The following is a 27,791-nucleotide window of genomic DNA, read 5'->3' as shown; positions in this document are numbered from 1 at the left end:
GTTATGTTTAGCAAGATCAGAAATATTCATAACATGGAGAAGGGTGTGTGTGTGTGAGAGAAAACATAATAGCTAGATATGTTCTCAACTATATCCCACTGAGTTGCTCTCTAGTTTCTAAGCCTTCAGCAGAGATACCATCCCCTTTGTTTATAATTTCACTTCACAATGAAGGCCAAAAACCTGCATGAAAAACGGAACCAAGATTTCGACAAAGATAGTTCATTATTGTCTGCAATCCATGGTATAGTGATAAGTTATCTGGAGCCCTACAACATATTGACAAGCTGGAACGGGTCCAGAGGAGGGCAACCAAAATGGCCAATGGTCTGGAATCCATGCCCTACGAGGAGAGACTTAGGGAGCTGGGTATCTTCCGTGTGGTGAAGAGAAGGTTAACAGGTGACATGATATCCATGTTTAGATATTTGAAGGGATGCCATGTTGAAGAGGGAGCAAGCTTGTTTTCTGCTGCTCCAGAGACTAGGACCAGGAGTCATGAGTTCAACGTGAAGGAAAAGAGATTCCACCTAAACATCAGGAAAAACATCCTGACAGTAAGGATGTTTGACAGTGGAATGCACTACCTTGGAGTGTGGTGGAGTCTCCTTTGGAGGTTTTTAAAGAGAGGCTGGATGGCCATCTGTCAGGAGTTCTTTGATTATGTGTTCCTGCATTGCAGGGGATTGGACTTGATGGCCTTTGGGGTCTCTTCCAACTCTATGATTCTATAATAGGGAAATTGGGGATCAAATGATGACTCCCCAGTGCTATTTTGATTCCCAAAATGTTTTCAGAAATTGGTCCCACCCACCTCACTGCAGAAGGCCATGAAAGATAAGGTTGAAGGTACAAAGAACAAATAAAACATAAGCTCCATAAAGTCAACTGATGTTTATTATTCAGTTTTAAATTATAATGAATTGGAATAATCCAGTTTGGGTGCGTATAAAAAGCACACTATGTAAAGAAAACCCGGAAACTACTATTAGAGCAAGATTGGAAAGATCCAATCTGGCCAGATATTCATGAATAGGCTTGTAAAATTTGCAGTCGATTACATGGCAAGAAAAAAAACTATCTTCAGATGTTCAGTGAGTCATGGTATCATTTTATTCTGTGCTGGAATAGACATAAAACCCAAGCAGTGGGTGAAAGACAATATTCTGAGATATAGTTGAACAAAGGACTGTTAGATAGCAAACAAATTTACACTTATACCCGCAGGTGCATAACTCTTTTGTATATTTTCTCTGTTCCCCTGCCTCATTCTCTCTTATGAATGGCATGGATTATATGAAAACAGATTAAAAAAAAATTTAACTGAATTTGATATAATTCTTGAGGTAGCCTCCTTCAGGTTTGCAAAAAATAATTACAATACAATATTTTTAAATAGACAATTAGAAAACAATTAGAAAACAGAATGTTAGAAAAAGGTATTGGAGACTAATTCAGCCGGAAAAAAATCAGCTATAGCAGAACACGTGATAAATTATGCTGGATACAGAATGTTATTTGAAAACACAGAAATTCTGGACCACTCTGACAGGCACTATGTCAGACTACAAAGAGAAGCTATTGAAATCCACCAGCACATGGACAATTTCGACAGAAAGGAAGAAACTATGAAAATGAACAAAATCTGGCTAACAGTACTTAAAAACACAAGGATGGTTAGTGAAAATCGCCCAGATACAGGATGTCTCTCAGCAGGAATAAATCAAACGGATTAAAATGCCAGGCAACTACTATGCAGATGCCCTCACTAATTGATTATGCAACTTCAGTGTTACATACATATGCTAAAATGGGTGGATTCCACTTAACACACGAAAATTATACTTGCAAATCGCACCCTTAACACTTCTAACCAATGCGAGTGGTTCTTCCTCCCACCCTGGACATTCTGCAGGTATATATACTCCACTTGCTTTACTACCATCAAATCCTCTGAAGATGCCAGCCACAGATGCAGGTGAAATGTCAGGAGAAAATGCTACTGGAACACGGCCATACAGCCTGAAAAACCTCTAACACCATAATTAAAAAACACTCAGCTGGGTCATGACCATTCATCCGGGCGACTTCCAGACACGGTTCGTGGCTGCTGAACCATCAGAAACCACCATAGTGAAGGAATCCTCCAAGGGCAGCGACAGCCACGGCGGTGTTATGAGAGGAACATCCACCTGCACAGAAAAGAACCAGCTTCATATCAAAGAAGGAGCTAGGATTTGTCCCTTTCCGCAAGAGAGAACTCAGTGAGACTGCAAATATTGTATAATATTTTTTCGGTGAGACTGCAAATATTGTATAATAGAGGTTTCCTCCCCCTAATAACAGTGTTCTAGTTATTTTAAAGAATATAAAAATATGGAGTCCGCGAGGTCAAAAGCCAAATGGCCCTTAATGCCTTTTATTATCCCACGAAGCATTTTTAGTTTTCAAACAGGGGGTCTTCGGGAGGACATGCTGCAATCAGTAGTGACAAAAGGAAGTTCTCTTTGCGATGAAAAGAATGAAACGCAAACTTATCCAGCAGAGGTGACTTTCACATTGCAAAAAAGGAATTAAGAGAATCTCTGGATTGACCCAGATATCTGCTTTAAGGGCTCTCTGACACTTTCCGCACTGCAATAGTGCGGGGGTGCGTCGGTGTAAAGACGTCGACGCACCCTCCCCCCGGGGCCGTTTGCATGGACGGTCCCGGGAAGGTGGCAGGCGGCAGCACAGCCTTCGCACAGGTTGCGCCATCCCTGAAAGCTTACCTCGTCTCCTGGCCTCCGGCTCGTTGCAGAAGCCAGGGGACATGCCCCCACAGGCTGGAGCGATGGCTCTGGAGTCGCAAGCCAGGGGGGCGTGGCCCCTGGCCTCTGCGACGAGCCGGAAGCCAGGAGACGAGGTAAGCTTTCAGGGATGGTGCGGGGGACATGGCGCCTTCCAGCTGCTGCCGTTCGCATGGCAGCAGTTGGAAGCCGCTGTTTCTGGAAAACCTCACTCAGGGAGCAAGGTTGGGAAATAGCGGCTTCGCGCCGCTGGGGGGGGAGTGAGGGTGGCGCTGCTGCGATGCAGCAGTGCCCCCCATGTGAACAGCTCCCTAGGGACAGTATTTTTGCCGTCCCTAGGGCGCTGTTTTTGGCCCGTGCGGAAAGGGCAATAGATCAGAAAGTTCAAACCACCAAGACTGTTTTTAGAAGAAGAGGAGCTTGGATTTATGCCACACTTTTTTCAACTGTCAGGAGTCTCAAAGGGGCTTACAAACTGCTTTCCCATCTTCTCCCCACAACAGATACCTTGCAAAGTAGGTGGGGCTGAGAAAGTCCAGAGAGAACTGGGACTAGTCCAAGGTCACCCAGCAGGAATGTAGGAGTGTGGAAACACATCTGGTTCACCAGATAAGCCTCTGCCTCTCAGATGGAGGAGTGGGGAATCAAACCCGGTTCTCCAGTTTAGAATCTACCTGCTCTTAACCATTGCACCACACTGGCTCTCGTTTTAAAAGATTTCTAGAAAATATTTTAAGATACATACAGCACTGTCCTGTTTGCTCTCATTCAGAACTGTGCTTTGTCAAAATGATCCGTGCTTTGGTACCCTTCAGACTAGACTGTAGCAATCCATTATATTTGGGGCTGCCCTTGAAAATGGATTGGAACCTTCAACTGGTAGACAACCAAAGATTACTCATGCTGGTTGCATGAGATTACTTCATACCAGTGGTGGGATCCAAAAATTTTAATAACAGGTTCCGATGGTGGTGGGATTCAAACAGTGGCGCCGCCGCACACACGCACCTCCAGTCCCTATTGGGCAGGGAGGTTGCTTTAGTAACCCCTTCTCGGCACTCAGAAAAAATTAGTAACCACTTCTAGAGAAGTGGTGAGAACTGGTTGGATCCCCCCTCTGCTTCATACCCATTTTGAGAAAGAAAGTCACCTATTTTTATGTTAGGGATGAATTCTTGATTTTCTCTGGAAAACTGTCAGTGTGCAGCACATAATGTTCATGTATACATTTGCTTGCATGCACATGCACACATCAACCAGTAACAGACTTACCTTTTAGGATTTTCTCTTCTCTCTTAACTCTTTGCGACCTCTGACTGGGTTCTTCAGAAGTCTGGTTGGAGGACTGAAATTGGTCCCCTGAAAGAAAGCCATTTGCTTGGAAGCCCATACTATGTTCATTCATTTATAGAATTTATATTCCACTTCACTTTCTACTCCTCCCCCTGCCCTGCCCATATTAATAAATACCGCTCCGGGCAGCTAGCAGATAATATGGCAAAACAAGAATTAAAAATGGTAAATATGGGCAACTAAGAACTGGAATCTACCTACATCAAAACAAGCATTTAGACAAATTGAGGCCCCTTCCGCACATGCAAAATAATGCGTTTTCAAACCACTTTCACAACTGTTTGCAAGTGGATTTTGCCAATCCGCACAGCTTCAAAGAGCATTGAAAGCAGTTTGAAAGTGCATTATTCTGCATGTGCGGAATGAGCCTGAGTAACAACTGAGATCTTAGCAATTTAGCTCTTTTAGGTCCCTTCCTGTGGAACTCCTTGCCAGATCATTAGAGAATTCTGGGAGCAGGGGAATGCTTCATATTTCCTGGTGAGCACTGATCAGTTTTCATGTTGCTTATTTGATCACCAGCTGGCAGAATATTATTTTTAAATGACACTAGCTATCTCAAAAGTCTGCATCAGGGGAGACCAAAACTTAGCATGCATCAATCCAAAAACTGTTACACATTCACTATTTGTACTCGTGTTATTTACAATTTCTGTCTTTCCGCCCTCTGCCGAAACAACTCAAGCAAGGGTTTTCACTTACCATACATCCAAAAGCACCCCTTTCTGGGCTTCTGCCAGTTAAGAATTATTTTCAGCCACCGAGGCTGGTATAAGTCAGAGAACCCAGCCAAGCCGCAGAGCAAAACTGGAGGAGAAAAGAAAACCTATCTGTGTTGGTGATAACTCAGCACTTTTGTTTATGTGCTTCATTCATGTGTCTGTTTTTCTGACTGAGACTCAAGGTGAATTACCCAATTAAAAACTACCCAATCTGACCAGGATCTGACAACACAGGAGGTAGTGGACATTGAACCAGGGTCCTTACATTTGCTGGCCCCGTTTCCGCTCTGGTGAGAGATTGCTTACTGTTTTCCACAAAGAGGTCTCCCAGAGTATTCAAGCGGGCCTCTTTTTCAGCGTCTATGTTGATTTTCTTCATGGAGGCACAGAAGACGTTCTTGTAATACTGGGTATCACGGAACAAAGGATTTGGGCATTGTTGCTAGAGAAAGGTGGTTGGGGGGTGGGAAGGAAAAAACAGGACAGTATTTGTTCTGTTCTGTGGCACCATTGTCTTTATGCAAATATGGCTGGCAAAGAAGCAGTCCATTCTATTAAATGACAGTGTGATATTTTCCCCAAAGATTAACACAAAAAGCCAACGCTTTGAAACCTGGTCGGTTTCCATTTGTCAAAATTAATCTTTCGAGTGTGAAGCTTTGCAGGAAAATGAGAGGGATTAAGCAGGTAAACACAGGAGTAAGAAACTTGGGATCGGGTGGGTTACTTTCAGGTATAGTGGTTAGGAGCGGTAGACTGTAATCTGGAGAACCGGGTTTGATTCCCCACTCCTCTACATGAACAGAGGACTATTAGCAGGTGATTTGGACTTGTTTTCCTGCTTCTCCACATGAAGTTTGGTGGGTGACCTTGGACCAGTCACGGTTCATTCAAAACTCTCTCAGCCCCACCTACCTCACAAGGTGTCTGTTGTGGGGATGTTACCGCCAGGAAAATAGCGAAAATATTTTCCTGAGTCGAGTTACCTGACTACACTGGCTCCAGGTCAAGACACAGAGACCAGTGTGACTCAGAAGCCCCTAAGACCAGTAGATGTGATTTTTATCGATGTTCTTAAATAAGTTTTGTACCCTGATCTGGTCTGCAAAACATGTATTATGCTTTCCTGCTTTAAATTTAGTGTATCCTGTTTAAGTTTAGCCTTGTTTGAGTTAAGTAAAGTAAACTGTATTAGAGGAACGTAGTATTTTAGAATGGTTAATATTAGAGGCACAAGGAAGTTGGCCCTGGAATTTAGTTTGGGCCACCACCCAGCCGACTCCTCAGCAAAGACAAAGACCCCTTTGATTTTGCAAATCGAATCTGATGACAGCACCCAATCTTCTCCTTGGGTTTCTCATGGGAGTCTCTTCATATGCTTACCGCCACGGAAATTTACCATCATCTAAAGATCAGACTGTACGACCAGGAATACCAATCTCTCCTGAGTGCTGCACAAAGCTCCTGTTCCCCTCTATACTTTGGGATCACACCCCCGAAATCTAGCCCTGCTGTATATTTAGAACAGCTTGTTAATTATAAGTGCAGATGGGTCATGACAAGAGCAAGGTGCAACTCATTCCCATGTGTCTATCTTCAAGGTCATTTCCTTAACATCCCACAAAGTGAGCGTTGTTGTCGGTACTGTCCCAACGCTATGGACTCAATCCCTTATATCCTGCTTTACTGTTCAAGGTATAATGATATTAGAACCGATCTGGGAGCTTTACTACCTCTAGAATTTATGTTTCTCTCAGACAAACTAAAAATGTCTAAGCTATTGAACAGCCCTAATGTAGAAATGTCTGAAGCAGTTGCTACATTTTTAATCCATGTTCTACATGACATATAACAATGATCTTGTTTTTGTACTTGGAATGTACGGTACTTCTGGTTTATGCCTAATAAAGGTTTTTGGATTGGATTGGACAGCACCCCAGATGTCCCAGCCGTTGGAAACCGTGTCGAGACCACCATTGGACAGTTTGAACTTTCTTTTGTTGCAGGACTGAGGCACGGGAGCCTCAGGATATAACTCAAGGAAACAGCCCGTCTGATAACAGAGATAACTGGGTGCGGTAGCAGGCCCACCCAATTCTCCGCTCTCTATTTCAGCACCATCGTAAAATCTCGTGGGAAGACGCTTGACAGCGAGATTTCATGATCCCATTCACAAAGTTGTAATTGTATCTTTCTTTTGTATTTGCGTTTCTTTATTGGTGTAAAGTAAGGGACCTGCCCCCTTACCTTCCCCTTTGCCCCCTTCTGATGTGTGTATAAAAGTTCTTGCGCTTGGCTACGAAAGCACGATTCCCCTGCCCGAGCAGTAGCAACCACTTCCGAATAAAATACTTTGCTTTGAAGAACACCGGCTTCCTGCGCCTCACTACGTTGCCTGAGCTGAAATCACTTAATGTTACCTGAGCAGCAGCGGTAACAGGGAGAGGGAGGGGAAAGTGTTTATAAGGAGGGGAAATGGGAAAGTGTTTATACGGAAAGTCTGTTACACACTGTGTCCAGTGTATGACAGTGTGTGACACAGTGTGTGATTGTGACTGGACACAGTGTGCAACAGACTTCCCTCTGTGATACACCTCTAAAGATGCCCGCCACAAATGCAGGTGAAATGTTAGAAACAAGATCCACCAGACCATGGCCACGCAGCCTGGAAAACCCACCACAACCATTTTGAGCAGGGTTTCGGATTCTTCTCCCCCAGATTTGCATTCCTCTCACATTAGCAAAACACAAAAGTGAACTCCTTACCAAATCTGCAAACATGAAATAGAAAAGTTGGTGTGACAGCGAATAATTTGAGCAGCCCAACTTGGTCATAACGCCTGAGCAGTAATTGGGGACAGAGCAAGGTCCGGCATCATCTCCCCTGCAACAAATGATAGAGTTGATAACAAATGACAGGCAGGCTCCATAGGTGCAGATACAGCAACAAGTCTCACTGTCAGGTAATTTTCATGGTTGTTATCAGTTGAGCACCAGCATGGTATAGTTCTAAGAACACTAATCTAGAGAACTGGGTTTGATTCCCCACTCCTCCACCTGAGTGGCGGAGGCTTATCTAGCAAACCAGATGTTTTTCCACCCTCCTACATTCCTGCTGGGTGACCTTGGACTAGTCCCAGTTCTCTCTGGACTTTCTCAGCCCCACCTACCTTACAAGGTATCTGTTGTAGGGAGAAGATGGGAAAGCAGTTTGTAAGCCCCTTTGAGACTCCTGACAGTTGAAAAAAGTGTGGTATAAATCCAAGCTCCTCTTCTTACAGGAGAGAAAGGTGGGATATAAATTCATACCCTTCTATTTCTTTCTCACAGGAAGGAAATTGGGAAAGAGACGGAGGAAACCTTTCTCCTACTCTCCCTTCCTGCCTGCTATTTATTGACAATGACATTTGTTTCGATACCTCACAAAAATAATGTATTTTTTTGCCAATGGTTTCGGTACTTTGTTTTTACTAATGGTCTTGTAGATGACTTTGGACCTGGTGAGGTTTTGTAGATGAGGTTTTGTAGAGTTTACCTGGTGAGGTTTTGTAGATGACCAGTCACAATTTACCTGATGAGGTCCCTCCCACCCCTAATCTCAAACTCCACCCCAAAATCTCCAGGTTATTTCCCAACCCAGAGCTGGCAACTCTAGTTTGCATGCAGAAAATTCCAGGTTCAGTTCTTAGCTCCTCCAGGCAAAAAGATCAGGTAACAAGCGATTTGAAAGACCTCTACCTGACACTGTGGGGAGCCATTTCCTATCACAGTAAATAGTACTGACTTCGACAGACCAGTAGTATCACTGGTTATGGACGGGTATCCATAATACTTTCAAGGCCTGGTTGGCCAGAGCCAACAGAGAATCAAAAGAAACGAGTGTGGATGTAACGGTGAATAATATATCTGTCAGGTTTCCAGACAACCTAACCACAAGGCTAAATCCCAGTAAAAAGACAGTAAAAATCCAACCTTGTTCCTAGCAAATGCGAGATGCAAGAATCACTCAACTCTCCATTGAGGCAGCCTGAAATGTTATTCTGAGACGGTACAAGAGAAGGATCTGTCTGGATCCACTGGCGAGGAATCTTCCAAAAACCTGGGCGTAAAGCAGGGACAAACTCTGGAAGGAAATTGGAAAAGAGACGGAGGATGGTAACCTTTCTCCTACTCTCCCTTTCTGCCTGCTATTTGTTGACAATGACGTTTGTTTCGATTCCTCACAAAAATTTCCTGTCCTCCTCTTTGCCCGCTCACGACCACGTAAAGGTGTTTAAAAACTTCTGAGCAAAAGCCGTTTAAATCAGGAGCGTGCTGTGTGGAGAACTTCCATCTGGAATCTCATCAACTTCAGTGCTGAAGGAAATGCTCCACTGGCAACCTGAGTTTGATCCCATGGGAAGTCGGGTTCCGGTAGCTGGCCCAAGGTTGGTAAATGGCTATCCAGCTTGCTGAAGGTAAAGTGTAGGCAGCTGGGGAAGGAAATGGCAAACCACCCCATAAACATAGTCCGCCTAGTCAACATCATGGTGTGACATCGCCCCATGGGTCAGTAAGGACCCGGTGCCTGCACAGGGGACTACTTTTACCTCATGAAAGAAACGTTTAGGTGTTGGCTGGAGATCTTTTAGGATTAACTTAGGAATTATGGTTTGTGGCCCCAGCAACTGGTATTTGGAAGGCCGTTCAGAAATCCTTTCAAAGTTCTTAAAACGAAGAGAAGACTTTCACAAATATTTCCCCTCACGTGTGTAGTATTCCGGTGTGTTCCGCTCCACCGCAAGCTCCGCCTGGCCAACCAACAGTGACAACTTCTCCACTAAGCGTACCACACGCTGCCGTGAGGGCTGCAATCCGGGCTGCGATTCCCATTTATCCAAGACTCCGTTCAGATAGGCTGGATGTTTGCAAAAGAGACAGAGAATGTTGGTTGGCTGATCAGAGATGGGGTTAAAATCTTTGATGTTTAAATAAAATGCAAAGGGCCAAGATGTGTTTCCGCACTCCTACATTCCTCCTGGGTGACCCTGGGCTAGTCAAAGTTCTTTCCAGACTCTCTCTGCCCCACCAATCTCACAAGGTGTCTGTTGTGGGGAGAGAAAGGGAAAGGAGTTTGTAAGCCACCTTGAGTCTCCTTGCAGGAGAGAAAGGCAGGGTATAATCCAACCTCTTCTTTTCTTCTACATGAGAAAATGAAATTTAAATTTACCTGCTCACATTCTAGGTAAGCATAGACTTTTAAATCTGCATTGCAATTATTAAGATTAAGAAGGGCTTCACTTTGGCGGGCTCTAAAATACGCTAAAATGAGAACATTTTCCGACACTGGAGAGAGGATTTATTTATTATGATGTACCTGTTGGATCTGTAACAACTGTAAATTAGGAGCTGGTCTTCAGCTACAGAGCCCCTTAATGCCCTTCAAGCTACTGTCAGCTACAGAGCAGCACAGGGGCTGAGTGCAAACTGCAGGCATGCTTACAGTGTTACTGGACTGAGTGACCCATGGTTGGGGGAACCCTGCTTAGAAGAAGAAGGAGGAGGACGAGGAGAGGAGGAGGAGAAGAAAAGTTTGGATTTATATCCCACCTTTCACTCCTGTAAGGAAACTCAAGATGGCTTACCAACTCCTTTCCCTTCCTCTCCCCATAACAGACACCTTGTGAGGTAGGCGGGGCTGAGAGAGTTTGGAGAGAACTGTGACTAGCCCAAGGCCACTCAGCAGGAATGTAGAAGTGTGGAAACACATCTGATTCACCAGATAAGCCTCTGCCACTCAGGTGGAGGAGCGGGGAATCAAACCTGGTTCTCCAGATTAGAATCCACCTGCTCTTAACCAGTACACCTCATTGGCTTAACGTACATAAGACAACAGTGCCTCTACTCATCCTGCCAATCCTTGGGGTGCCTAGCAGCGCGGTGCCAAAATGGGCAGTTTATTATCTGCATTGGTAAGTGTACCCACAAGAAAAACCTGTCTGGACTGGCCGTTGCCCATATGTGCCACACAAAGCACCTATCTCACACCCTTCCTGAAAGGATAAAGAGAACACAATGACCCTGGAGGTACCCCTTAGTCAACACGATACATTTGTCCATCTGTCTGGGTACTATTTATCAACACTGAGAAAACAATTTCAAACTTGACACATCTGAAGTGAGCTCTTTGGACTTGTCATAGCTGGAGCTCATGAGTCAAAGTCAAGCTCGTACATGGAAGGAACCTCTTTGAACACACTGGAGGTTGAATTAATTTCCAGAACAGCTGTTACAGTACCTTGCAATATGCGATAGCCCAGCACACCATCCACGTTGATGTCATCGTATGCGTCTCTTAAGAAGAGAGTGGCCCTCTCCAAGGCAGAAAGGATGGGATCTGTCATGTCCCCCTCAGATCTGGATGGAGTTGAGTGAAGGAGAAAGACCAACAGCTGGAAGACGAGGAACCACATCTCTGCTTTGCCTCTGACGTGCCCTTGGGTTCTCTGCAGTTCAAATGCGGTGTGACTGGGAATCTTCCTCGTATAACCACCTTCACAGTTTGTTTTCTAAGCAAACATCTATCCTGGGCAGAGCCAAAACACAAGAGAACACTTCCTATGTTTCGTATGCATTGTGGCCGCAGGCTATTTTCTATAAGATTATTTTCAAAGTTACTCTCCTTCCTGTTGAAACTGGGCATTGTGGGATGTAGTTTCCAGTCCTTCGAAGACATAAAGAAATTAAGTAGGTGCAGCATTAAAACAATAGAAAATCACCAAGCTTAACGTACATAAGCAGCCATAGATACAATAAAGATGTAACTAATCACTATCAGAAATAACCACGTGACAAAGGTTGGAAAATTAGGTTTTCAGGCAGCCCTGGGAAAGTCAACGAATTGTAGGCCCTAGGGGAACGCGGTCGAAGCTGGAGTGCCAGCACTCAAAAGACCTTGCTCGCTTTCACTATTCTCTTCATGACAGAACAGAAAGTATAACTTGATTTTACATAGGGATAGGGGCACAGGGAAATGTGTTTACATGGCAATAAATCCCACCATGCTTAAAGAAGCATATTTCCAGTTTAACGGCACATACAGCTGAGCCCATAGCCCTTTGCTACCATGCTTCCAAAATAATCAAGGAAGGCAATGTGAAAGAATGCCATTTAGATTCGCACCAGTTTTAGGCACAGAAGGCTATTATTCCTGGGAAATCTGCAGTTTCATTTCAACCGTTCCTTTCCAAATTAAACCAAGTGTAATTAAAGTGACAATATCCTGCTCTGGCGAGCAGATACGGATACCTTTAGGCCGCTGCCTGGTACATTTAATTTGAAGATAATTACCTTCTGCTTTGGCAGTCACCCAGTTAATGTAACCTTTTAAACGCATGTTGTAGGATGAATAGGAATGTGTCTTTGCTCATTTCCAAGAATAATTGTCATGGGTATTAAAGTTGTGCTATACAGATCTGATTACCAGGAGGGTGTATAATTCGCTTCCCCTATTAAACTTTCTGGAAGGCCACAGCTACCTTAAAAGCGATGCTTGAACAAGTGCCACGGAGAAATTGTTTCCCCATCTTCATAGAATCATAGAGTTGGACGAGACCTCAAGGACCATCAAGTCCAACCCCTTGAAGTACATGAACAGATAATTAAAGCACTCCTGACAGATGGCCATCCAGCCTCTCTTTAAAACCTTCAAAGAAGGAGGCTCCACCACATTCAGAGGTAGTGCATTCCACTGTTGAACAGACGTTTTTCCTGATGTTTAGGTGGAATCTCTTTTCCTTCACCTTGAACCCATTACTCCTGGTCCTTGTCTCTGGAGTAGCAGAAAACAAGCTTGCTCCCTCACCAAGATGACACCCCTTCAAATATCTAAACAGGGCTATCATGTCACCTCTTAACCTTCTCTTCACCAAACTAAAGATACCCAGCTCCCTAAGGTGCTCCCTATAGGGCATGGATTCCAGACCTTTGACCATTTTGGCTGCCATCCTCTGGACCTGTTCCAGCTTGTCAATATCCTTCTTGAATTATGGTGCCCAGAACTGTACACCATATTCCAGGTGAGGTCTAACCAGTGCAGAATAGAGAGGTACAATTACATCCCTGGATCTAGACACTATACTCCTATTGATACAGCCCAGAATCGCATAGGCTTTCTTGGCTGCTGCATCACACTGCTGACTCATGTTCACTTTGTGCTCTATTAAGACTCCCAGATCCCTTTTGCATGTTGTGTTGTCAAGGCAGCTGTCCCCCATCCTATATCTGAGCATTTCATTTTTTCTGCCCTAGTGTAGTATCTTACATTTATCTCTGTTGAAATTCATTTTGTTTGTTTTGGCCCAGCTCTCTAATCTGTCCAGGTCATTTTGAATTCTGACTCTCTCCTTTGGGGTATTAGCTACCCTGCCTTCATACCTCATGATACTGGTGGTTGCCAAACTCTAGGGAGATCACCTGGGTTTACAACTGATCTCCAGGTAATAGAGATCAACTGATCTCCAGGCAATAGAGATCAGATCAGAAAATGGCTGCTTTAGAAGGAGGTTTCTATGGCATTATATGCCATTGAAATCCCTCCCCAAACTCCAACCACCTCATGCTCCAACCCCCAAATCCACAGGTATTTCCCAACCTGGATTTGGCAATCCTAGATACCGGAGTTCTAGTGCTTTCAAAATCTGACACATTCATTGTTACGACAGCTGCTTGTCATGGGCAGCAAAGATTTTGGAGATACCCTTTCCCCCCGAAAATAAGATTTTTTCAGGGTTTCAGGTTTACAGGTTCCCCAGCGCAGCTGATCTGGTCACGTGGGGGGCGCAAAATCATGGAAAAAAATAAGACATCCCCTGAAAATAAGCCCTAACGCATCTTTTGGAGCAAAAATTAATATAAGACCCTGTTTTATTTTCGGGGAAACACGGTATAAACATGAAATGCTCCAGCACTTCCAAATCCGGTCGCTTTCCAAGTAAGACTTTAGCACAACTGTTTGTTGCAGGGAACTCAAGGTGTGTTAAAAGTGTAAGGCTTTTGTGGAGTTAGTAGGCTATTATACCTTTTAATTCATGACTGAGTAAGAGACTTCTGTACAACCACAGATGAAGAAACTCAGACTGAAAGCAGAGATGCCACATGTATGCTAGTATACCCTTGTTATTTCGGATGCATACCTTCCAGTGTATCAGTAGTAAACCTGGGCACATGTTTTTGATATCTCCTTTCCTTACCCCCCAACCTTCTCCAGATATATGTATTGCTTTTCTTCTTCTGCTGTCTGCCATGTCAATTTCATCTGCTGTAATTTGCCCATGATTTGAGTGTCAGGAAGTTGCTTGCTTCCTTCAACACAAAAATTTACCAGAATAAACATTTCCTGCTGTTTCCTGTGAAGTGAGGAGTGAGCACGGGACTTTAGTGCTCAAATGAACTGGTAACTGGAATTATAGGAGCATACAATTCTCCATCCAGGCTATGAATAACACCATTGTAACTTTACCAATGTTGCCAATACCAACATCATTAATACTGTAATTATAAATTACATTATTAACTTTTATTCCTAACTGGCACCAATATGATTTTTCGATATTTTATTTATTTAATCACATTTTTATCCCGCCCTTTCCCAGAGGGCTCAGGGCAGCCATGCTGAATACCATGCACTCTCCAGACCCCGCCTTCTCCCAAACAGTCACATTATTACAGCAAAGATTGTCGTCATATTATTCTACCTTAGCACTAATATATATATATATATATATAACGTTTCCTGCTGTTTCCTGTGAAGTGAAAATATATATCATGTGAAGTGAAAAAATATATATATTCACATTATATATATAACTAGATTACTATAATATTGTATTACTAGATGCTATGATAACAGTAACATTTATGGCATTTATAGAATTAAATTTAAATAACACGCGATGGGAAATAAGCCCCGCCCCTTCAGGCTTATCCTATTGTTGCGTTCCAGAGGAGGGCTGGAAGATTTTTCCGGGTAGGCGGACACACTGCTACCCTCTGAGCCTCGTTCTGAATCCAACATGGCGACCGAGATGAAAAGAGTCTATCTCTTCCTTTTGTTCCTTCCCATCCCTCCCCGCGCGGTTGTGTCATGTGACACTTCTCCGACAACATGGCGGCGCTCTTGTGGTTGGCCTTTTGCGGGGCGCTGCTGCTCTTGCTGCTATGGTGGCGAGCGCGGCCGGCCGGTTCCGAGGCCCGCGCGGCAGTGGTGGTGCTGGGCGATCTGGGCCGCAGTCCCCGCATGCAGTATCACGCCTTGTCGCTGGCCCGCCGGGGCTTCCAGGTCGCCTTCGTGGGCTACCCAGGTGAGTCCTGCTTCCTCTAGTCCAGCCCGCGGCCCTAATGTAAGCTGGAAAGATGTTTTGCCCATGCTCAGAGGCACACTTGTTGATCTGCATTTCTCATCCATTCGGAAGCTGGTGATGGGCGATGTTAAAGATGCTTGGCACATGCTGAGAGGCACATTTGTTGCTCTGCATTGCTGTCACTCTCATCAGTTCGCAAACTGGTTATGGGTGACATTAAAGATGCTTGGCACATGCTCAGAGGCACACTTGTTGATCTGCATTGCTGTCACTCTCATCAGTTCGCAAGCTGGTTACTGGTGACATTAAAGATTCTTGGCACGTGCTCAGAGGCACACTTGTTGATCTGCATTGCTGTCACTCTCATCAGTTCGCAAGCTGGTTAAAGATGCTTGGCACACGTTCCACAGACCTCTACCTTAATGAAAAGCAAGGGTGCCTCTGAGCATATACAGAGACCTAAGTCTTGCATGTAAGTGACACTGATTGCACATGCAGAAAGCTACATTGTCATAACTTGACCAACTAGTTATTAGCAAGACTGAATATCTTTCATTGTGATCAGAGGGACTCTTGATTGTGAGAAACTATGCTACTACTAAGAATGTGCAAAGAGATGTTGATCTTTCTCATAACTGGGACTTTGCTTGTTGTGCTTTAAGTATTATGGTGATGATAACCCACAGGTTGCTAAAGGTTAAAGGGTTGGTTGGTCACCAGCTTAAAGGTTTGCACATGTTCAGAAGTATTCTTGCTCTGAACTATTATTCTACAATGTTTCCCTTAGAGCTGGAATTCAGAAGAGGGTCTAGATTTTTACTGGATTTTTTTAAAAAATGAGTGGTTTAAATAAACAGCTGGAGAAATAATCTTTTCGCTTTTCTTACAGGTACAAAGCCACACAACAATATATTATGTAATGAAAATATACAGATAGTGCACATTCCAGAGTATAAAGCGAGGCAAGGTGTGGTGAATATTGCAGTGTTGTCTATTACATGTCAAACCTGGGGGTGGGTGGGTGGGAACTGCATGCTCAGCACTTTCTCCCTGCCCCTGCCCAGCCAGAATGTGGAAGAAAACCTGCTGTGTGGAAAGCATTTGGCGTGTGTTTGTGTGTGCGGAGTAGAGGGGAATGCATTTTAGAAAAGCATCAACATCCATGTTCCATTCCACTGATGAGAAATTTCTAGATCCTGCAGTAATGTGTTGTGCGTAGACATGCCAACACACTGATTTTCAGGATGTAAATCTTACCCTGAACTGGATGGTCCAGGGTAGGCCAATCTTGTCGTAACTTGGAAGCTGGGTCAGCCCTTGTTAGCACTTGGATGGGAAACCACCAAGGAATTCCCAGGTCCCTATGCAAAAGAAGGCATGGAAAACCCCTTCTGTTCACCTCTTGCCTTGGAAACCATGTGGGGTCACCATAATTCTGCTGAGACTTCAGTGTGCTGTATGCACCCACATATACATAGTGTCTTCCATCTTTCAGTTGTCGAAGAGGAGTTTAGTACCTGTCTCCCCCTTCCAACTGATTAACTATATCTATTTATGTAAGTTACATCAAACTTTGGTAACAGGCTCTTTTGCTTCTTTGCAGTTGGCCCAAAGGTTTTCCAATATATCACAAAAGTGATTGTTCAAACTATCCAACTGTTTTATGTCATGCTGAAAATAACGAATCCAGGCTACATTCTTCTTCAGGTATGTTTCTTTCTTGATAAGTGAAACGTCTTTGTCTCCAAGGTTGGTTGAAAAACAACAACAAAGTGCTAGTTCCTGTCAAAACCACCGATAACTGAAATGGTTTAGTGCACTTTTTAAAAAGCTTACTCATGTTTTGCCGGGTTATTGTTCCTGAGATATTAATTAGAATTGGATATTTAGCTTTTTTGCTGTTGCCACGACCATTTCGGAAAAAAATAGCAGCAAAATTCCTGTTGTTGTGATAGGCAAAGTTGAAATGAAGGAAAAGCTTAGATAGTGCAAGAATTCCTGCCTGTGAGGAGAAGGGAAGGAGAGATCGCTTGATGGAGCTGTTCCAGAGAGAAGGCTGTCCCATAATAAGCAGCAGGGGAGACTGGTTAAACAACTTTACTGGAGTTACACTGAAACACATAACTTTTTTTGTCTGCATTTAATTACCAGAATCCTCCAGGTCTGCCCAGCATAGCTGTTACCTGGGCTGTTTGCTTTCTGCGTGGAAGTAAGCTAATAATCGATTGGCACAACTACGGGTATACCATAATGAGCCTGACGCATGGAGAAAGACACCTGTTAGTCCGGATTGCTAAATGGTTTGTATGAACTCCTTTTTTCTTTTTTTGGTGGTTTATGGGATGCTATGGTTGAGGGTGGCATGGCGTCTGTTGAAATATTTGCTTTTGGTCATACTGAATGGCACGTATCTAGGAAAAACTAATAGCTAATATTGAGCTTAGCTATAATGTCTGAATATCACAAAGGCCTAACCTGTGCTGTTCATACTTCCATGGCACTAAGAAATATTAATTCTGCTGGGGAAGTATGAATTCTGCTGCCAAAATATTTTGAATTCTGAGATTCCTCAGAGTTCAGAATGTTTTTGGTGTTGAATATTGACTGCCCAGTGACAGAATTTCTTAGCGCCTATTTCTGAAGGCTTCTATTCTGCTCTTTTACATGATTTCCACTTATTTTGAATAAGTTTATCTTTCTCTTCCTTTTTACAATTCTGTGTAATTCTGGTTTTGCTCGATATAGTGAAGGGAAATGCATATGATGAAGCCCTGCTGTTGGTCAATAAAAGGACACTTTTTCTTAGTGTTGATGGTGTTTTCAGTACATCAGTTTTTCAGCCCCAGGCTTATCTGTTATCAAAGGAGGGCACATCCATGTATATACAAAGAGTTCAGATGTTTTTGGTGAAGTTTAGTCCACTTTATTCAGAGGCTTACATTATAGCAAAGAGAGTGCACCATTTTATCTTGCTTCCACCTGCAAGTTTTAACTTCTCCAGGTTTGTCTTAAAAAGCCACGTATAAAGTTACTGGGATCCAACAGACAGGTTGGAGAAAAAGGATTACCGGTTGTTCTCTTTTGAGCAAGAAATATAAACAGTCGGTATTGACGAATCCCACTTCTGAATTGTGACCTATCTGGGAGAGGGTGCTTTCCCAAGAATTAGTGCTGTCAGTAGTGACATTTAATAATAAGCTGTCTTTTCAAAAAGTTGTTTGACGCAGTAGGAGAGTCTCTTTGGCAAGCACATTCCGCCGTGTCAAACAGCCTTTGTGTTGAAGGCAGGAACTTCAAAGGACTCTGCGAGCTCTTTAGCAAACAAGACCAGGCGTTTCTGGGAAATGACAGGTCTTTCAATACTGAATATATTGTAAATATTTGCTAAAGGAAAACACAGATTAATTGTGCCTCAGGAAAGCCCACATGTGCATCCTTGTTTTATATATTTAAAACCTATTTGTAGACTATGAAGATGTAGGGTATATTCTCCCCTAATGTGTTTTAAATGTTGGCTGACGGCCAGTTTCTTTCTAAACATGATTAAGATAGTTGGTTCTTACTGTTAAGTCTCTAAATAGATTGGGTCTGGAATACTTTAAGGACCTCTTCCTCCTCTTATTCTGTCAGCCTGCTAGTTAAGATTCTCCTCCTGTGGGAAAGAGGAAAGTGACAACCAGAGACAGGGCTTTCTCGGTGGTGGCTTCCCACCATTGGAACCTCCTCCCAGTGCGAAGGCATTGCACACTAGTAAAGCAAGTTCCATTTTAGTGGGAATACCTGTGCAATATTGATGGATTCGGAACCACCCCCTTGCCTTCTTTCAGGTATGAACAACTCTTTGGCCGTTTGTCGGACTATAACATTTGTGTGACCAATGCACTGAAAGAGGATCTGGAGGTGAATTGTAACATCAGGTGAGTTAGTTGCTTAAAACTGGTTTTGGTCAAATAAAGTGTCGTTGTACAGTTTACTTTACCTGAAGTTTATGCCTGCAACATAGCAATATCCAGCACCTCACAAGTTCTGTAAATTTCTATTGGCTCAAAAGCGAAGCTGTTGAACTTTATCTGTAAATATTCTACAACTTATTGTTGAAGGCTTTCACGGCCAGATTCAACTGGCTGTTGTGGGTTTTCCAGGCTATGTGGCCGTGTTCTGGTAGATCTTGTTCCTAACATTTTGCCTGCATCTGTGGCTGGCGTCTTCAGAGGTGTATCACAGAGAGAAGTCTGTTATACACTGTGCAGGCTGTGTAACTAGACACAGTGTGTAACAGGTCTCTCTGTGACACCTCTGAAGATGCCAGCCACAGATGCAGATAAAACATTAGGAACAAGATCTACCAGACCACGGCCACACAGCCCAGAAAACCCACAACAACCAGTATTCTACAATTGTTCCATCAGTTTATGAATTTATTCTCTGTGATTTCTCAACAGCAAAGGTTGTTCTATGCATCCTACAGTTCAGTTGCATGCAGACATGACAGGAAGTTATGCCGTAAGATGCCGTAAGATCAAGTTCTGACCCACCCAGTGGCTGAACAGTTGTCTTTTAGTGTGTAGATTGTGCGTCACAATTTGGATCGGGTGACTGACCAAACTTTGTGTAGTGCCAAATAAGAGAAAACAAACCAGGCTGGAGATCGTTTGCATGCTTTTGTGTAAACCCTCTGCAAGTATCCATCTGGAAACCACTCAGGAGGTAGGGAGGGTGATAGAGGTCTGCCCCCTGGCTAGATTTAGAGTGCAGTCCAATGCAGAGTTGCTCCAGTCTGGCCCATTAACTATGGCAAACTGAGGTTGGAGTAACTCTATCTAAGCTTCCACTGCCCTTCCCCTTTGTAAATATAATTTGTTGAGGCTTTCCTGTCTTGTGCAAATATTTTTTTTTCAAGAGCAGGGTTCCAGCTGAGAGCCCTCCTTCCTAAGGGCAAGTTTTAACTTTTTGCCGAATCTTATTTTTACTGATTTTTGTTTGTGCCTTTTGCCCAGTGAACCAATTTTTGTTTCAGAGCGATAACCCTCTACGACAAACCGCCGTCTTTCTTCAAGGAGACACCACTGAGCGACCAGCATAGGCTTTTCATGAAGCTCAGCAAAGACTATAACCCATTTAAAGCCCAATCTTTGTAAGTGGATACAGGCTCTCTATTGTGTTACCCTATCTCAGGGTTCTCCCAACATGGTTCCTGTGGGTGTCTTGCTGCCCTGGAGTAGTTCCCTTGATGCCTGCTGAGCTATTCAGGGTGTGGGTGGCACCACTATGAAGCAAGGCTTGCTATTGGCTACTCTCATCCAATTGAAAGAGTTTTCTCTGAAGGATGATGAGGATTGGTAATTATCAGGCTTTGCCATAGTCACTTTGTTTGGCTTTGCCTCCTGAGGCTGCCGTTCTGGGTTTGGTTTCACTTCCCATGGGAAATATGTTGGACCGATGCTCACCATCCTTTCTCAAAATTCCACAGCCTTGAAAAGGCTAGTGTCATGCACTTGGAGTCCTGTGTTCAGTTCTGGTCGCCACATCTCAAAAAGGATATCAAAGAGATAGAAAAAGTGCAGAGAAGGGCAATGAGGATGATTGAGGGACTGGAGCACCTTCCTTGTGAGGAGAGGCTGCAGCGTTTGGGACTCTTTAGTTTGGAGAGGAGACGTCTGAGGGGTTTTTTGATTGAAGTCTACAAAACTATGCATGGGGTAGAAAATGTCGACAGGGAGAAATTTTCCTTTCTCACGATACTAGAACCAGGGGGCATACATTGAAAATGCTGAGGGGAAGAATTAGGACTAATACAAGGAAGCATTTCTTCACGCAATGCGTGATTGGTGTTTGGAATATGCTGCCACAGGAGGTGGTGATGGCCACTAACCTGGATAGCTTTCAAAGGGGCTTGGACAGATTGATGGAGGAGAAGTTGATCTATGGCTACCAATCTTGATCCTGCTTGATCTGAGATTGCAAATGCCTTAACAGACCAGGTGCTTGGGAGCAGCTGCAGCAGCAGGCCATTGCTTTCACATCCTGCATGTGAGCTCCCAAAGGCCACTGCGAGTAGCAGAGTGCTGGACTAGATGGACTCTGATCCAGCAGGCTCTTTCTTATGTTCTTATGACACCTGCCATGTCGAGTTGCTAAAGGGCTATTTGCCGCACATTCATTTTGATGTGCAGATGGCATACAGTGAATGCAAATGGATTTAGGACCCAAAGTCGAGTTCTTCCTTCTTTCATCTTGAAGGTGTTTGAGGGGTGGGGTAAAAAGGACTCTGGCCAAACATGAAAAAAAATAAGATATACACATGTCTATTGCTTCATCTCCTTCTGTGTTTGGGTCTAGCTTATACTACTTCCTGGGCTTTTGCGTACTGGAGGAATAGCTTAAAGCCCACTCTTCCATCAGGCATCAGAAGAGCAAAATTCAAGTCCAGTAGCACTTAACAGATGAGCCAGGAGTATTTTGTTAGTGTGTCTGCAGAGGATTAAATTCTGCTTCTTAAATTCCATGGTCTCAGAACAGAGCCCGTCCTTCCAAGTGACGACAACGAGAAATCAGCCTTCTTGCAACGAGACATCCGAAGTGGACAGGTGACCCACCAGAAAGACCGGCCGGCTCTCCTGGTCAGCAGCACCAGTTGGACAGGTCTGGCCATTCAACCTGGTTTTTTTTGACAAGGTGGAGTCCTCAAGGTGAATTTTTTCTTAACGTGTATAAAAATGATGGGCCACCTTATGAAACAGGAAGCCGGTAGAACGGAGAGCACCAGTTCAGATTAAACTTGCTGCTGTTCTCAGAGTTTATCAGAGTGGAATTAATTGGATAAATGCAGAAACAAAAAAAAATTCTTTTTGCCCTGTGCATTCCAGCTGCTGTTCAGATTTAACAGCTGCGAGCCCCTTTGGCTAAAGAAGAGAGGTACGCCGTGAAGGCTGTATGCCTGTTTCTCAGTGATGCTAATTTTGCCTCAGTTGCAACTTCGAAAGCGTTTATGATCGCAGCAGAGTATTTCAAGCAGAGCTGGACACAGAGCTGTGATGTTTGATTAAAAAGTGCTGTGAACTTCTCTTTCTTCCGCAGAGGATGAAGATTTTTCTATCTTGCTGAAAGCTTTAGAAGGTAGGTTACCAAGGAAGCGCTCTCTGTTGCTCTAAACAGCAAAATGCTTCAATTGTTGTTTTTGTTTCGGGATGTGCATTTTAGCTTAGGCCCTTTCCGCATGGGCCAAATACAGCGCCCTGGGGACGGCAAAAACACCGTCCCCAGGGAGCTGTTCGCATGGGGGGCGCAGCTGCTTTGTTGCTGCGCCACCCTCGCATCTCCCCAGCGGTGCGAAGCCGCTGTTTCCCAACCTCGCTCCCTGAGCGAGGTTTTTGGGAAACAGCGGCTTCCAAATGCTGCTGTGCGAACGGCATTGGCTTGAAGGCACCATCCCTCCCCCCTTTCCCAATCGACCTACCTTCCCTGCGACCGTCCGGCGCATCCGGCCGAAACGCTGGTTTGGACCGCGCCCCGCCCTCGCGACTCCGGAAGCTTGATTAGCGCTGGGCAGGGCGTGTCCCCTGGCTTCAGCGACGCGCCGGACGGTCGCAGGGAAGGAGAGTCGATTGGGCGACGGCGCAGCGTGGCGCCGTCTTCCCGGTAGTTTCCATGACCGTTCGTGTGAATGGTCCCGGGGGGTTGGGTCGGCGTTATGTACACCGACCCAACCCCCAGCGTGGCCATGCGGAAACGGCCCTAGTTTCAACGGTTCTTAATGTGCTTTCATTACATATGTTAGTGACTCCGACGAATCTGTTAGTGACTCCGACGAATAGAGTGTAAATTTTGTAAATAGAGTGTAAATTTTGTAAATAAATGAAAAAACAAACAGAGCATAAACAGAGTAAATATGCAGTATAAATTTTGTAAATAAATGAAAAAAACAAGAAACAAGCATGAACTACCTGCAGGCGAAGTGTGCTGGTTATGGTGTCTGACAAGGATCCGTGAGCAGCTGGTTCAAATCTCAACTCCGTCATGAAAGGTTGTGGCCGGTTGAATGTTTTGAAACTTTCCTAACCGATAGGTCATGAGGATAAAATTGAGGAGAGAGGAAAAATGTGAGCTACTTTGGGATTGGATTGGGAAGAAAATCCACGACGCTTTGAAAATCTGAGCTTGCCTTTTGTAGTTTTTTGGGTTTTTTTTCTGAACAAAGGTTGTAGGAAGTTTGTAACTCTCCTGTTTGTCTTTCTGTAGAATATGAGCATTACATCAACGATGGGATGAGGCTTCCTCCGCTGGTGTGCGTGATAACAGGTAGCAACTTCACAATTTTGGTTTCTGTTTCTCTTCTTTAGACTGTGAAGCTCTTGGGGGTGAGAATAATTTCTTAAGAGGGAGAAAAATAAGCTGCCAGTTAAGTATCTAATGGGTAGGGAGGGGAGTTCCATGCAAAAATGGCTGCAAGAGGAAAAATGCCAAAATACAAGCCAGTTTGGTGCCGTGGTTAGTGTGCTGGACCAGGATCCTGTGTTCAAAGTCCTGCTCTGCCATGGAGCTCTATAGGTGTTTTTGGCCCCGTCCACCTAAATCACCTCACAAGGATGTTGTGAAGGCAAAATGAAGGAAGGGTAAAACCATTCATGCAGCCCATAGCTCTATGGAGAAAGGGCTGGATGAAAGTGCACTTACCGGAGACCGATGGATAGAAAGATAACACAGGAGAATGGGTGTAATAAGATTGATGTTTGGAACAGAGAGAATGAGGAGGAGAAAGTGGTGAAAACAGTGGCCAGGGGTCTGAGAGACAATGGTCAATAATGCCAAATGTTGTGTTTTCTGTGTCTTAAAAGGGAAAGGGCCTTTGAAAGAGTATTATAGCAAGCTGATTGCGACCATGCATTTCAAGCATATCCAGATTTGTACACCCTGGCTGGAAGCGGAGGACTACCCCCTCCTGTTGGGTAAGGAATTACTTAAAAATCTTCAGTGCAGGGTAAGCGGCAGTGGCGTAGTGGTTAAGAGCAGGTGTACTCTAATCTGGAGGAACTGGGTTTGATTCCCCACTCTGCCACTTGAACTGTGGAGGCTTATCTGGGGAATTCAGATTAGCCTGTACACTCCAACGCATACCAGCTGGGTGACCTTGGGCTAGTCACAGTTCTTCTGAGCTCTCTCTCAGCCCCACCTATGTCACAGGGTGTTTGTTGTGGCAGAGGGGAAGGGCAAGGAGATTGTCAGCCCCTTTGAGTCTCCTTACAGGAGAGAAAGGTGGGATATAAATCCAACTCTTCTTCTTCTAAATGCGTTCAGGGTGAGTGCATCTTAGAGTGCTCGTCTCTGACAGTGAGGCAATTGCCTTTTTGCTGAAAGGCAGCTTCTGGATCGCTTGTAAGACCCCATGGTTTCTCTGCTTCTCCTTTGCACTCTCCCCAAGGTTGATGGCAGAACTGGGGGTGGGAAAATGGGATGGCGCTAAGGATTCACCAGGCTCCAGCGTGGTGTAGTGGTTCAGAGCAGGTGAATTCTAATTAGAGAACTAGCTTTGATTGCCTGCTCCTCCACCTGAGTGGCAGACTCTTATCTGGTGAATTGGATTTGTTTCCCCGCTCCTACACATGAAACCTGCTGGATGACCTTGGGCTAGTCACTGTTCTCTCTCAGAACTCTCTCAGCCTCATTTACTCACAAAGTGTCTGTTGTGGGGAGAGGAAGGGAAAGGCGTTTTTAAACCGCCTTGAGTTTCCTTACAAGAGAAAAAGGTGGGGTATAAGTCCAAACTCTTCTTCCTCCTGTGGTCCAAGGTGTGTTCCTATGTAGGCCTCCCCTGACCCTAGTCCAAAAGGCCACACAATACGCTACAAACCACATCGTGTAGTCACGAAGCCGTGTGATTTTGTACTGCAAGAGTAGCGGATTAAGCATGGGTAAAGAGTTTCCTCTTTTTGTCAGCAATAAAATGAGCATTTCATGGTTCCATCCCAGGCCCGTTTACTGCAAACAAATCCTGCAAGATGCAACCTTTAGATTCATTGCTGTTAATGTAAATCTTACAGGTTCAGCAGACTTGGGCGTTTGCCTCCACAAATCATCCAGTGGCTTAGATCTCCCCATGAAGGTTGTGGACATGTTCGGTTGCTGCTTGCCTGTGTGTGCAGTGCAGTTCCAGTGGTAAGCATGCATACATTTCACATCCTGTGCTCCGGCAAAGCAAGTGGTTGGCGTATCAAGGTTGCTCAGAGCTTACATAATGTGACCAACTTCACTTTGGAAAGAAGAGAGAAACTGTGCGGTAGCAATTAACTTTCCAGCATGGTGTGGTGGTTTAGAGCAGGTGCACTCTAATATGGAGAACTGGGTTTGATTCCCTGCTCTGCCACTTGACCTGTGGAGGCTTATCTGGTGAACCAGATTAGCTTGTGTACTCCAAAACACGCCATGTGGGTGACCTTGGGCTAGTCACAGTTCTTCTGAGCTCTCTCAGCCCCACCTACCTCACAAGGTGTTTGTTGTGAGGGGGGGAGGGAAAGGAGATTGTAAGACCCTTTGAGTCTCCTTACAGGAGAGAAGGGGGGGGGATATAGATCCAAACTTTTCTTCCTCTTTCCAAAAGAGCTCTATTCTGCCTTGCAAAGGTGGAATCATGGCTTGGTGTCAGAGCTTCCCCTCTGATAGCTGAAGGGTAGATAGCCCTTCCTATGGCCTTGAGAACTACCGGCTTTCACATTCCTGTTCTGTAATGTTCCTGTTCTGTAATGCTTTGCTTTGCTACCTCGGTGAAGGGAAGGGGAGCATCTTGGTGGGCATAAAAAAGGGTGCTTGAGAAGCCATTCTTCAGAACTGGCTTCTTCTGAGGCCATTCTGTTGTGTGTCAATAAAGGCTTCTGATCGGAATCACTGAGTCCCATATTGCTACAGATCTGATGCTTGACAGCTAAATAGACTGACAATCTAACTTGGTCTAAGGCACTGTGGCGGACAGGAACGGCCAACAGATTTATTTTGGCATCTGCTTTCATGGGCTGATTTGTCCAGCGCTTGACGGAAAAAAAAAACATCTTTGCAGGATCTTTGTAAAAATATTGAAAAGTTGCTTCAGTTCAAGCCAATTCTACTGCATGTAGCTGCTAAAGAGCCCCCCAGTGGAATGTGTATGGAAATGTGGCCAAAGATGGATAGGGTTTTTCAAGCACTTTCCTCTCCTGCTTTGGCTGTCTCCTGCCTAGCAGGTCACGGGGAAGAAAGCTGACAGAGACAGCACAGGAAGAGATTAGGCCTGTTAATTACAAGTCACACACATTTTTATGGAGCTGAACTGAACAAGGCGAAAGTGATAGAATTTGTCCCGTCAATCAGCATCACGAATGGCCTCTTTTAACACGCCGCCCAATCCTACCTACCTGCCTCTACTTCTTTCTTTACAGCTTGCACGAGCTCGTGAAGCATGAAGTGAATGGCTTGATATTCAAAGATTCGAGTGAACTTGCAGGACAGCTGAAGGTATGGAGGTTATCCAAGAACTGGCAGGCTTATTGATTAAATTCCCACACTAGATGACCATATTGCTGTTAATGCACGAACATGGAACGTTCACTAATTGCAAAACGTTGTCAAGCAGCAGCCCTCTGGGTGGGTAGATTTGCTACCTAACTTTGCCCTCATTTCCTCCTTGGGTGTTTGTAGTGGTTAAGAGCAGGTGCACTCTAAGTCTGGAGAACCAGGTTTGATTGATTCCCTGCTCTGCCACTTGAGCTGTGGAGGCTTATCTGGGGAACTATTTATTAGCTTGTGCACTCCAACAGATGCCAGCTGGATGACCTTGGGCTAGTCACAGTTCTTCCGAGCTCTCTCTCAGCTCCACCCATCTCACAGGGTGTTTGTTGTGGGGGGGGGGAGGGAAAGGAGATTGTAAGCCCCTTTGAGTCTCCTTATAGGAGAGAAGGGGGGGTATAAATCCAAAACTCTTCTTCTCTCTCATCCTAGGATATTTACAGCCCGGAGTATCATGTGCTTATGTTAGGCTCTGACAATTCGATGTCCTTGTCGCATTACACGATTACGCTGACATATTTTCAGAAGCAGGCTTTCCTTTAGGTATAATGGTTGTTGGAAAAGGTTTCTACCCGTGGGTATAAAATGAGCCTTTTAAAATTTGAGATAATTTCTATCCAGAAAAAAATGCTGGTGTTTTAATGTGACTGTCAGGAATTGTCCATTTGACACTGGTACAGGAAGTTTGATCTTTTGATATGGAAAATTTTCATTCACTTGTACAATGCACTAATCTGTGTGCTGCTTCTTCCCACAACTCCTTTCTTTTTTCCCACCCTGAAGACGCTTTTCTGGGAATTCCCTACTACAGAAGGCAAGCTTAATTTATTCAGAAGAAACCTTCGGACAGCCAAACAGTTGCGGTGGGACGAAAGTTGGGAACGGACAGTTTTTCCTTTGTTCAGCAACAGTAGCTAATGTTAACAGTGAATGTATTACTGATGTATCTCCCAATACTGTTACTTATCCTGGAGTTTTTATTTTTACACATCATTTTACAAGAATAAAAAAGCCAAACCTCTCCCCACTTTTCAATCTTTAATCTCTTCACTGAA

At 44.3% G+C, this 27,791-nt stretch overlaps 2 protein-coding genes across 2 annotated transcripts; one reads left to right on the top strand and one right to left on the bottom strand.

Moving 5' to 3' along the window:
- Nucleotides 1-1,090: 1,090 nt before the first annotated feature.
- On the bottom strand, nt 1,091-24,039 carry LG04H16orf89 (linkage group 04 C16orf89 homolog). The gene is made up of 9 exons (XM_048494921.1): nt 23,148-24,039; nt 11,142-11,567; nt 9,612-9,761; nt 8,837-8,987; nt 7,631-7,748; nt 5,171-5,306; nt 4,845-4,949; nt 4,062-4,148; nt 1,091-2,192 (listed from the first exon to the last, which is right to left on the bottom strand). The coding sequence occupies exons 2-9, from the start codon at nt 11,314-11,316 to the stop codon at nt 2,119-2,121; spliced, it is 996 nt and encodes a 331-aa protein (XP_048350878.1). The 5' UTR covers nt 11,317-11,567; nt 23,148-24,039; the 3' UTR covers nt 1,091-2,118.
- ALG1 (ALG1 chitobiosyldiphosphodolichol beta-mannosyltransferase) lies at nt 14,996-27,763 on the top strand. Its single transcript, XM_048494920.1, has 13 exons — nt 14,996-15,204; nt 16,094-16,171; nt 16,808-16,911; nt 17,356-17,504; nt 19,032-19,121; nt 20,222-20,338; nt 21,719-21,846; nt 22,282-22,320; nt 23,443-23,502; nt 24,039-24,149; nt 25,242-25,356; nt 26,610-26,685; nt 27,520-27,763. Exons 1-13 carry the CDS (start codon nt 15,009-15,011, stop codon nt 27,652-27,654), a joined length of 1,398 nt encoding a protein of 465 aa, XP_048350877.1. The 5' UTR covers nt 14,996-15,008; the 3' UTR covers nt 27,655-27,763.
- The last annotated feature ends 28 nt before the right edge of the window (nt 27,764-27,791 follow it).

The sequence above is a fragment of the Sphaerodactylus townsendi genome, linkage group LG04 (genome assembly GCF_021028975.2).
Source record: "Sphaerodactylus townsendi isolate TG3544 linkage group LG04, MPM_Stown_v2.3, whole genome shotgun sequence".
NCBI classification, from domain to species: Eukaryota; Metazoa; Chordata; class Lepidosauria; order Squamata; family Sphaerodactylidae; genus Sphaerodactylus; species Sphaerodactylus townsendi.
Note: the sequence above shows the minus strand (reverse complement) of the source record. Positions and strands in the feature narration are given on the sequence as shown.

Bases quoted from the DNA above. Each gene is read 5' to 3' on its own strand.
- LG04H16orf89 (XM_048494921.1), bottom strand. From the start codon at position 11,316: ATGTGGTTCCTCGTCTTCCAGCTGTTGGTCTTTCTCCTTCACTCAACT. The intron at 5,307-7,630 runs GTAAGGAGTTCA...ACCTTTCTCTAG, and splicing joins ATTTCATGTTTGCAGATTTG to CAACAATGCCCAAATCCTTT. The intron at 4,950-5,170 runs GTAAGCAATCTC...TTTCTCCTCCAG, and splicing joins AGACCTCTTTGTGGAAAACA to TTTTGCTCTGCGGCTTGGCT.
- ALG1 (XM_048494920.1), top strand. From the start codon at position 15,009: ATGGCGGCGCTCTTGTGGTTGGCCTTTTGCGGGGCGCTGCTGCTCTTG. The intron at 20,339-21,718 runs GTAAGTGGATAC...CCATGGTCTCAG, and splicing joins CCATTTAAAGCCCAATCTTT to AACAGAGCCCGTCCTTCCAA. The intron at 26,686-27,519 runs GTATGGAGGTTA...CCCACCCTGAAG, and splicing joins AACTTGCAGGACAGCTGAAG to ACGCTTTTCTGGGAATTCCC.